Source organism: Salmo salar, chromosome ssa01 (genome assembly GCF_905237065.1).
Source record: "Salmo salar chromosome ssa01, Ssal_v3.1, whole genome shotgun sequence".
In the NCBI taxonomy this organism is placed as follows: Eukaryota; Metazoa; Chordata; class Actinopteri; order Salmoniformes; family Salmonidae; genus Salmo; species Salmo salar.
Window position 1 is genome coordinate 162,777,818 of NC_059442.1, and position 12,268 is coordinate 162,790,085.

A 12,268-nucleotide genomic window follows, 5' to 3' on the forward strand; every position below is an offset into this window, starting at 1 on the left:
ATGGTTATGGCTAGGCTAAGGGTAGGGATTAGGGTTAGGGTTTAGGATCGGAAGTCCCAAGGATCCCAGATAGAACTAACCGACTGTGAACGCGCACAATCGCGTGTCATTGCACGCTCTCGTCTGGCTTGAAAAAAGGGGACAGCTCCGTTGCTTAAATCCAGAGGGAGGCACAGGCGGAGCATCTCTGGGTATCACTCGCTGAATTGAATACAACACATTTGGAAATCTGTTTGTCATTTAGTGGCACGCTCCAGGACGCACCTATGCAGGTAGTTGTATGTTTTTTGGCCCTTTATTTCTCATGACATATTTGTAGTCATATATGCCTGTGAATTATTTGTAAAAACTGTATGGCAATTATGGTAATCAGGCGCATCTGGCCACACTGAAAATGAGAGAGCTACGCATGAAATCGTATCTGTACACAGGCAGAGTGACAATATGTTTTTATGCAAAAGCGAACTGATGGTGAAGAACATACGGTGTCAATATGGGGGTGGGGGTGCTTTACTACCCTGTAGTTGTAGGAAAAACATTAGCCTATTTTACATGACTATGGATTGAATTAATAGCCAGCGGTTGAACTGTAACGTTAGTTGTTCGCTTGAATTTAGTAATTATATTAGGCACATCATTTTATTAGCCTAGCCTATGTGAGCTGGACCAAATTAACCCACATTAGATCTAATTGATATTAGATACAATTGATGTTCAATGATTAACATTTCTTATTTATAAGCTTTTATAGCTAGGCTAGACAGAAATAATACACCATCAAATGTAAATGAAAGTGTAATGTATTTTGTTGTGGAACTTTGAATGGTGTGCAGTTAACTGCATTAACCTTCTGTAATCATTTTGCATTTTGATTTTACATAATAATTTTGTAAGCTATAAAAATGTTTTATTAAAGAGAGTTGCTCTCTCTCTCTCTCACTCCCACTAATTTATTGGGTAAAACACCAACGTTTCAGCATCATTGTGCCTTCTTCAGGGTGATGTCATGAATACTTGAACCAGGTTATGTAGACAAACAGTGCAATTAGTGCAACCAATGACAATAGTGAGGGGTGTGTCATAATTATTAGGTTGATTAGAATGAATTGAGTGAAACTAGATTAGATTGTAAAATACTAGATTATAAAATAATCTAGTAATCATTCCTGTAAAGAAGTCTTAAAGTCAGAGCTTGATTAATAAAGGAAATAGCCGAAAGGCATATAGTACCCCTTTTCCCAATGTGTGAATGAAAATGTCTCCCTCCCTCCCTTTAGCCAGGTAGAGGCTTGCCTGGGTCTGTGTATGTCTCATGGTTGAGTTATTGGATCTGAACAGCCCTGCTACATTGCTCTTATCATTTCTTTAATAACACCTCCATAGATTGAACATTTAAAAGGGATGCGGATGCTGATGAAATAGCGGTCACAGGGTTCTGTCCAAAGTATTGCACCAGAGAATAGGGTGCCATTTGGGATGCATACCTAATGATCAGGTCTAGCGAACTCTGAAACCCCATTCGCTGAACACCAATTGCTTTTGAATTTGAACCGTCTTGTTCTTGCAGATGGCTGCAACACAGCAAGAGGGCTCGGACCAGAACTTTGATTACATGTTCAAACTGCTTATCATCGGCAACAGCAGTGTAGGAAAAACTTCCTTTCTCTTCCGCTATGCCGATGATTCCTTCACCTCTGCTTTCGTCAGCACTGTGGGCATAGATTTCAAAGTGAAAACAGTCTACAAGAATGACAAGCGGATCAAACTACAGATATGGGTGAGTCTAAAGTGTGTTTTTGTGGCATGATGCTCTCCTCACTCGAAGAGTGTTTCCTACTGTCGAATGTTACAGTATGCGTACTGTTCGCCGTTGTAAAGGAGGTAGTTCAGAACTGTGTCTGTGTGATAAGGAACCTTGCAGGGGACCTAAAGATTCCTATTGTTGGCTCCTAAGCTAATGCCTAGTCCAGTGTTTCCCAAACTCGGTCCTGGTGCCCTCAAGGGGTGCATATTTAGTTTTTTTCCCTAGCACTACACAGCTAATTCAAATAGTCAAAGCTGAGTTGATTATTTGAATCAGCTGTGTAGACCCTGGCCTAGGAATTAGTTCAGTTGGCTGCTGGACTGATGCAGTCTTGTCGTACGAAGGCGACCTAGGTTTGAACTCCGGGTTGGTCACTCTGTCATGTTCACAAGAGTTAACTTAGTGACAATATTACATTCAAAATGCTTTGAAGACAGGAAGTCTGATTTTGTATTTTGTTCTCTGCCCAGTAGCTATAGTATTAAACCTACAGCACTGGGGTACTGGCGAAACTGTCTGGTGTTTGTGAGGCTAGTGACAGCAGTTTCAAAAGGATTCAGGAAGGACTTTATTATCTCTGGGTGTCGTTTGTGAGGCCCAGGTCTGACCAATCCATTTTTTGGCACTTAATAATTGTCACGAATTCATGATTTTTTTTATGTGCCTCGTATAGCAAAAATGTCTGAAGGATATGAAATTATAATGGCAGCCCAGTATGTTCTTGTCTATTTCTCCAATCAAGTGAGGTCTAACCCTGCTTGATGGTGTTAATGAAGGACATTTTCTTTACAAGTGTCTGAAATGATGCTGTCACTTCCTTTGAAAGAGGGTGAATAAAAGGTAGACAAGGATGGATAGATGAGTCTCTAGCTCGAACGTCTTCAGAGGGACAAATCCCTCTGTCTACAGGATGCTGACATGATGACTAATCGTTTTCCAAGATGGTAACATCAGAGATCAAAGGAATGTTATCTCCATCTGTAATATTTTACTCATGCTTATGTGGAAAGCTATTGTGTGTTTGAAGCCTTTTAAGGGGTTGTATAGGAATGTATGGAATAAAGATTTTGTCATGCGCTTGTCTCTATCCACTCTAGAGAGTGAATTTCATAAAAATAAAATAGTGAGACGTAAAAAAAATAAGTTATCCATTTTTAGATAAAGCTATACTAAATATATTCACGTCACCAAATAATTGATTAAAACAAACTGTTTTGCAATGAAGGTCTACAGTAGCCTCAGCAGCACACTTACCCAAATCAAGGTAAGCTTTTGTTTTTTAAAATTTATTTCCAACGGGTCCTGCTTGTGTAACTGCTAAACTGCTTACTGATTGTACACTTTACTTACAGCATGATTGTAGCGGGTTTACTAATGCGTTAGTTCTAGTAGCTATGTTGACTATGACATGACAACGATGCAGGTTGTGTGTAGCGGTCATGATATGAAGATTTGGCTTGGAAAAGCTTTTTTGCCTGGTCACAGACAACTGATGTGTTGTGCACTGAAGTCCACAAGCGAAGGGGAAAGGTGAGAGGAGGAGAACACGTAGATAGCTGCGAGAAATAATTATATATACAACGAGCAAAGTGATCATGCTGTTTTTATGTGGCTGCTATGAACGTGAAATGTGTTTCTATGTGATCAGGAGTGTATTCATTCCGCCGATTCTGTTGAAAAGCGTTTCTTAAACGGAAGCAAACAGAACGAAACGGGGATAAACATACCAGAATTTTGTCCAATAGAAACCCACATTTGCAATTATTGGACTAGTGATTACACCTTAGATCAGCTAGATGCAGGCAAGAGTGTGCAAGGCGGCATTGAATGTGTCACTACCTGTGTGCACCTACGTTGTAAACTTTAATTCTTAGGCTAGGTTGTAGCAACCTCATGATGGGTACAGGGGAAAATGTTGTATCATGTAAAAGCCTAAAACTCTAGATGTTACATTGAGCTGGGTGAATGGAATATGAATGACAGTCATCCAATATGATGTAAAAGAAATAAGGCTATGCTCATTAAAAAAATGTGCATCCTCTCTCATCTAAAACGGAACTGGTCTCTGGTCTCATAGTATTCATAAAGCGTCTCTGAGTATTCATAAAGCGTCTCTGAGTATTCATAAAGCGTCTCTGAGTATTCACAAAGCGTCTCAGAATATTCACAAAGCGTCTCCGAGTATGTATTCATAAAGCGTCTCATAGTATTCATAAAGCGTCTCTGAGTATTCATAAAGCGTCTCTGAGTATTCACAAAGCGTCTCCGAGTATGTATTCATAAAGCGTCTCATAGTATTCATAAAGCGTCTCTGAATATTCATAAAGCGTCTCTGAGTATTCATAAAGCGTCTCTGAGTATTCATAAAGCGTCTCTGAGTATTCACAAAGCGTCTCGGAGTATTCACAAAGCGTCTCCGAGTATGTATTCATAAAGCGTCTCCGAGTATTCATAGAGTCTCCGAGTAGGAGTGCTGACATAGAATCAGTTGTGCCTTTTTGAGCATAATGAATGGACTGATCAGCACTCCTCCCCGTCTATCTGATCCAAGATCAGCACTCCTACCAGAATATTTGATTTTAGATCAGCACTGCTTTATGAATACTGCCTGGTCCCTAGTCATGATCACTTACTAACCCTAAGTAACCGTAACCCTAACGAACCCTAACCCTAACCCTTACTAACCCTAACTACCATAACCCTTACTAACCCTAACTAACCATAACCTTTACTAACCCTAACTAACCCTAACCTTTACTAACCCTAACTAACCCTAACCTTTTCTAACCCTAACTAACCCTAACCTTTACTAACCCTAACCCTTACTAACATTTACTAACCCTAACTAACCTTTACTAACCCTAACCCTTACTAACATTTACTAACCCTAACTAACCTTTACTAACCCTAACCCCTACTAACCCTTACTAACCCTAACTCTAACTACCCTAACCCTTACTAACCCTAACTAACCCTCACTAACCCTAACCGTTAATAACCCTTACTAACCTTAACCATCACTCACTAACCCTTACTAACCCTAACCCTTACTAACCCTAACCTGTACTAACCATTACTAAACTTAACTAACCCTTACTAACCCTTACTAACCATAACCCTTACAAACCCTAATCCTGACTAACCCTAACTAACCCTAACACTTACTAACCCTAACCCTAACCCTTACTAACCATAACCCTAACTAACCCAAACTAAGCCTAACCCTTACTAACCTTAACCGTTAATAACCCTTACTAACCCTAACCATCCCTCACTAACCCTTACTAACATTTACTAACCCTAACTAACCTTTACTAACCCTAACCCCTACTAACCCTTACTAACCCTAACTCTAACTACCCTAACCCTTACTAATCCTAACTAACCCTAACTAACCCTAACCGTTAATAACCCTTACTAACCTTAACCATCACTCACTAACCCTTACTAACCCTAACCCTTACTAACCCTAACCTGTACTAACCCTTACTAAACTTAACTAACCCTTACTAACCCTTACTAACCATAACACTTACTAACCCTAACCCTTACTAACCATAACCCTAACTAACCCAAACTAAGCCTAACCCTTACTAACCCTAACCGTTAATAACCCTTACTAACCCTAACCATCCCTCACTAACCCTTACTAACCCTAACCCTTACTAACCCTAATCTGTACTAACCTTTACTAACCCTAACCCCTACTAACCTTTACTAACCCTAAGCCCTACTAACCCTTACTAACCATAACCCTTACAAACCCTAACCCGTACTAACCCTTACTAAACCTAACTAACACTTACTAACCCTTACTAACCATAACCCTTACAAGCCCCAATCCTGACTAACCCTAACACTTACTAACCCTAACCCTTACTAACCCTAACTAACTCTAACTAACTCTAACTAACCCTAGCTAACCCTTACTAACCCTAACCCTTACTAACCTTAACCCTAACTAACCCTTACTAACCCTAACCCTAACTAACCCTAACCTGTACTAACCCTTACTAAACTTAACTAACCCTTACTAACCCTTACTAACCATAACACTTACTAACCCTAACCCTTACTAACCATAACCCTAACTAACCCAAACTAAGCCTAACCCTTACTAACCCTAACCGTTAATAACCCTTACTAACCCTAACCATCCCTCACTAACCCTTACTAACCCTAACCCTTACTAACCCTAATCTGTACTAACCTTTACTAACCCTAACCCCTACTAACCTTTACTAACCCTAAGCCCTACTAACCCTTACTAACCATAACCCTTACAAACCCTAACCCGTACTAACCCTTACTAAACCTAACTAACACTTACTAACCCTTACTAACCATAACCCTTACAAGCCCCAATCCTGACTAACCCTAACACTTACTAACCCTAACCCTTACTAACCCTAACTAACTCTAACTAACTCTAACTAACCCTAGCTAACCCATACTAACCCTAACCCTTACTAACCTTAACCCTAACTAACCCTTACTAACCCTAACCCTAACTAACCCTAACTATCCCTTACTAACACTAACCCTTACTAACCCTGACTAACCTTAACTAACCCTAACTATCCCTTACTAACCCTAGCCCTAACCTTTACTAACCCTAACCCTAACTAACCCTAACCCACTTTTCTGTCTGGAGGATCGAGTGTCTAGTCATGATTTTCTTAATAGCAAAATGAATACAGGTCAAATTGTGAGTTTTAAATAAGACTTGTACTAATGACTTTGACCAGCTGAACACATTAGGCTGCTCACTGCCTGCTACAGAGTCAATGGCTACTAAGTACAGCTGGAATGGAATGTTGACCTAATGCTTACACTACACAAATAATGGCCCAATCTCATGGTTTTTAATTTGTGCCAGGATGAATTTTAACCAAATCGACTTGAGAGGATGTTATGCTTGCTGAAGACCCTATGATCTATAGCCCTTCCTGAAGATATGATCCATTGGAAGCCCCACTGGTCTGATCCATTGCAAGCCCCACTGGTCTGATACATTGGAAGCCCCACTGGTCTGATCCATTGGAAGCCCCACTGGTCTGATACATTGGAAGCCCCACTGGTCTGATCCATTGGAAGCCCCACTGGTCTGATCCATTGGAAGCCCCACTGGTCTGATCCATTGGAAGCCCCACTGGTCTGCTACTCACAGATATTAGGCCTACTTCTCTAATGAATACTGTCAAAATCAAATTGCAATCTAGTCGGAAGCCTACCCAGTGGGCACACACTGGTTGAATCAACGTTGTTTCCACGTAATTTCAAATAAAGTTACGTTGAAGCAATGTGGAATAGACGTTGAATTGATGTATGTGCCCAGTGGGTATTTGACTAAATCTTTTGATCACCGACTCACATTTCATTTACTGCCCTCTTCTCTAACACTGTACAAGCATTCTGCCTCCTGAGAACCTAGCATAGAGAATCTGCTGCTGGTGTTTGAGCTATTCTGCCACCAAATGTCTGCTTTACATGAACCAGGTGGTGGCCACACATGGAGAAGAATAAGGCCAGTTATTAATCATCATGTCAATGGTGTCTTACAGACAAAACTGTTCTTAATAGAGAAAAACCCCAATATTCATCTAAATTATTGTAATGCTTCAAGCGTAGGATGAGACAGTATGATTTCAGCAGTGGTGTAAAGTACTTAAGTAAAAATACTTTAGAGTACTACTTAAGTAGTTTTTGGGAGTATCTGTACTTTCCTTTACTATTTATATTTTTTGGAAACGTTTACTTTTATTTCACTACATTCCTAAAGAAAATAATGTACTTTCTACTTTCTAATGTACTTCCATTTTCTCAGACACCCAAAAGTACTTGTTACATTTTCACAGGAAAATGGTCCAATTCAAACACTTATCAAGAGAACATCCCTGGTCATCCCTACTGCCCCTGATCTGATGGATTCACTAAACAGAGAACATCCCTGGTCATCCCTACTGCCCCTGATCTGACAGACTCACTAAACAGAGAACATCCCTGGTCATCCCTACTGCCCCTGATCTGGCGGACTCACTAAACAGAGAACATCCCTGGTCATCCCTACTGCCTCTGATCTGATGGATTCACTAAACAGAGAACATCCCTGGTCGTCCCTACTGCCCCTGATCTGGCGGACTCACTAAACAGAGAACATCCCTGGCCGTCCCTACTGCCCCTGATCTGGCGGACTCACTAAAAGCAAATGCTTCTTTTGTAAATGATGTCTGAGCATTGGAGTGTGCCCCTGGCTATCCGTAAATAAAATAAAAAACAAAAAATTGTGCCGTCTGGTTTGCTTAATATAAGGAAGTTAAAATTATTTGTACTTTTATTTTTACTTTTGATACTTAAGTACATTTTAGCAATTCCATTTACTTTTGATACTTAAGTATATTTAAAACCAAATACTTTTAGACTTTAACTCAAGTTGTATTTTACTGGATGACTTTCACTTTTACTTGAGACATTTTCTAGTAAGGTATATTTACTTTTACTCAAGTATGACAATTGAGTACTTTTTCCACCACTGGATTTCAGCCATGGTTAGAGAGAGTAAGTCTTTGTTGCATGGAGGATTTTGCTTCTAATATTGACCAGTGACCACAAAGCAAGTGTAATATTGTATCAATACAGTAATTTTACTTAGCAACAGTCAATGGCAGCATGTTAAATTATATTTTCATCTATGTGATACAAAATACAAAACCTGAAACACATAAACAATTTACAGTAAATCCAAAGGACTCCTTCACCTTCATGAGTCATTAGCATGCCCTCCCTCGACCCGGTCTCATCTGAGTCCCTCTCTGTCCAAATGAATATCACTCACTCCTGAATGTGCTGCCAGACCCTGCCATACACTGAAACCATGGAAACAGGTCTGGAGCTTGCTCGCACAGAGGAGGTAGCTGGGGCCAAGGTCTGTGGCACAGGGGTTATACAATACAACCAGACTCATAACATTGATTTTGGGAAACGGTGGCAGCAGTTAGCTAGTGGGTAGTGGGTGCTAGGCTTGGTCACTCTGCCCTGGCTGTCTGTAACCAGAGGTCTACACAGCTTTGCCGGATATCTGAAATGTTTGAAATCGAGTTTTGCGGTCTCAAGAGTTTTATTGGTATCGATTTTTCATGTACGTTGCAGCTGTCTTCAATCATGGCTAACATAGAGAGGCTTAAGGAGTGTTAGAGGGACGTAGCTACAAAGGCTGGATACAATTGTAGTGCAATGTCTCCACTTTTACTGAGACTATACTGCAGTAATGAGAACAGCTTTAGAATATCAGATTCCATTTATAAATTAGGGTTAGATCCAACTAAACAAAGTCAAGCCATCAAGGCAGTCTGAGGAAGACATCAGCTTGATGTCGAAAACGTCAGTTACCTGTATTCATCCTGAACAATGGATTAAAGTGAGCAAATAAGAAATTAATTGAATGGTTTTTGTGGAGTACACCTCTCTGCCTCAAATTAGTCCTTTTGGAGGTTTTTCTTGGTAAGCCCCATCAAGCTTTATGAAAACAATATTTATGAACTGCCATTACAGTGTATATACAGCACTTGACAATAGGCTTCAAAGCAGTTTATACTGTTATGGGGGGGAAATAATTTGACCTCATCCACCACTGGTCAGGGTTGGGGAGTAACGGATTGCAAAAAAACGGTAACCGTAATCCGTTACGTTACCAGCAAAAATATTGTAATCAGATTACAAATACTTTTGAAAAACTAGATGATTACTGAGAGGATGACTTTTAAATTCAGAACGGATGTTTGCGGAAAAAAATCTGTTTCTCAAACTAGACACTCTAATGTACTTGTCCTCTTGCTCAGTTGTGCACCGGGGCCTCCCACTTCTCTTTCTGTTCTGGTTAGAGTCAGTTTGCGCTGTTCTGTGAAGGGGATAGTACACAGCGTTGTACGAGATCTTCAGTTTCTTGCCAATTTCTTGCATGGAACAGCCTTCATTTCTCAGAACAAGAATAGACTGACGAGTTTCAGAAGAAAGTTCTTTGTTTCTGGCCATTTTGAGCCTGTAATTGAACCCACAAATGCTGATGCTCCAGATACTCAACTAGTCTAAAGAAGGCCAGTTTTATTGCTTCTTTAATCAGGACAACAGTTTTCAGCTGTGCTAACACAATTGCAAAAGGGTTTTCTAATGATCAATTAGCCTTTTAAAATGATAAACTTGGATTAGCTAATACAACGTGCCATTGGAACACAGGAGTGATGTTTGCTGATAATGGGCCTCTGTACGCCTACGTAGATATTCCATAAAAAATCTGTCGTTTCCAGCTACAATAGTCATTTACAAAATTAACAATGTCGACACTGTATTTCAGATCAATTTGTTGTTATTTTAATGGACAAAAAAATGTGATTTTCTTTCAAAAACAAGGACATTTCTAAGTGACCCCAAACTTTTGAATGGTAGTGTATATATACAGTATGAATCAAAAGTTTGGACACAGCTACTCATTTCCAGGGTTTTTCTTTATTTTGACTATTTTCTACATTGTAGAATAATAGTGAAGACATCAAAACTATGAAATAACACATATGGAATCATGTAGTAACCAAAAAAGGCAGCCAGCAGCTTCCTGTGATCGCGTCTCAAATGGCACCCTATTCCCTATGAGTCCTGGTCAAAGGTAGTGCACTATATAGGGAATAGGGTTCCATTTGAGATGTGGCCGCTGTCTTTATTATCCTCCAATCTCTCATCGTTAGACGCCGACATTTAACCGCCTCGCTTTTTCTGAAGAACAGCTGGCTTGTTTCCGGAAGGCGTCTTTTGTTCCTCCGACGAGGTGTGTGTGTGCGTGTGTGCGCCTGCCTATCTCCCTGGATTTGTTTTGACAACCCATTTACGTCAGACTAGTCACGGTGTTGAATCGCATCTCAAACTCTCTTTGTCTTTTTGTGAACACTTCAACCCTGCATTAAACCTTGTTCATCCTCCTTCTTCACTCTTATGCAAAAACTTTTAAAAAAAAAATTTTAAATCTGAAGAAAAATGGGTACAAATCATTCTAATGAACAATGTGTTCTTATACCATGGCATTGTTGAATACTCATTTCTGATTGGCTTGAAGGGCATTCTAGAGCATGCATTATTTCCCTGTAACGCACGGTAGAATTCAATGATTATAGTTCGTTCTTGCATGTTCTATGTTTGAGCTGCTTTTTAAAAGCTGCTTTTGAATTAGATTTTCATAATAGCAAACTAGGACTGATGGTTTGGTTAACTAAACTAGCAAGTCTGTTTGTTTGGTTACCGAGGCAACTACTGTCTATCTAGTAAACTTGCTAACTGCTTTAGTGGATGTTGAACACGTTTATAGCCATGGTATGAAAGGGATAATCAACTCGTGGCTCAATGCGTTCTGTGTAAAATAATGCAACTCCGTGGAAAACACCTTCCACGTTATTCATTATGTTCCACAGAACCCATAGCCCCTTGTTGATTATCCCTTACATATTAATTGACTTGTGATTCAAATGGAAATACTTGTCCTATTTTTAGCTCATTAGCTTGACTAAACATGAGCGGTGATAATTACTGCAGTTGTCTGGTCAAACTCCTAAAGCTTTTTTAGTCTGTCAGATGTTAATCCTATACCTAACCCTAACCCTAAAGCCTTGGGTTATATCTCAGCTTCAGTCGTGATTTAGTGGATGAGATAATGCCATACGGTAGAGATTCATTGTGACTGCAACCCAAATATCACCCTATTACCTATGGGCCCTGGTCAAATGTAGTGCACTACATAGGGAACAGGGTGCCATTTGGGACGCACATACTGTGCCTTTGAATAAGCAGCCGTGTGGGATAATAATTTAACTGGAAAAGCAGGGGGTCCTAAGCCTTTCAAAGATGCCACTGTGTGATGCAGGCTATTGCAGATGAAAACGCAGCAAGAAACTTTGGTTAGATCTTACTGGAAGCATATTATGCGCTGTAGCATTTGAACAAACAGGGATTGATTCCAAAGAGTATCTACTGTCATGATTCCAAAAAAGTAAATATTGTCATGATTCCAAAGAGTATCTACTGTTATAGTAGTATCTACTGTTATAGTAGTACTAGGTGCATTCTCTTCCTGATTTCCTCTTAAATTGTTTCAACTAGATATTCCACTTTCCGTTGTGAAGGAAATGGCTGCAGTTCACTTCATAATGGGAAGCATTAAACTGACTTACAGTAAATCTAGCAGGACATTCATAACATACACTACATGACCAAAAGTATGTGGACACCTGCTCATCGAACAGCTCATTCCAAATTCATGTGCATTAACATACCTCCCTTTGCTGCTATAACAGCCTCCACTCTTCTGGGAAGGCTTTCCATTAGATGTTGGAACATTGCTGCGGGGACTTGCTTCCATTCAGCCACAAGAGCATTAGTGAGGTTGGGCACTGATGTTGGGCGATTTGGCCTGGCTCGCAGTCG

At 40.0% G+C, this 12,268-nt stretch overlaps 1 protein-coding gene across 3 annotated transcripts in view; it reads left to right on the forward strand.

Annotated features, from left to right (window-relative positions):
• LOC106571279 (ras-related protein Rab-3C) overlaps window positions 1-12,268 on the forward strand; it is a 63,078-nt gene that overhangs the window by 117 nt on the left and 50,693 nt on the right. Inside the window, exons 1-2 of one of the 3 annotated variants that reach the window (XM_014144171.2) lie at window positions 123-272; window positions 1,568-1,777. In XM_014144171.2, the coding sequence (XP_013999646.1) occupies window positions 267-272; window positions 1,568-1,777 (216 nt within the window). In that variant the 5' untranslated portion in view covers window positions 123-266. Of the gene's footprint in view, window positions 1-122; window positions 276-1,567; window positions 1,778-12,268 lie in introns of those variants that run through there. The other 2 variants (XM_014144155.2, XM_014144166.2) reach the window with 2 other exon arrangements.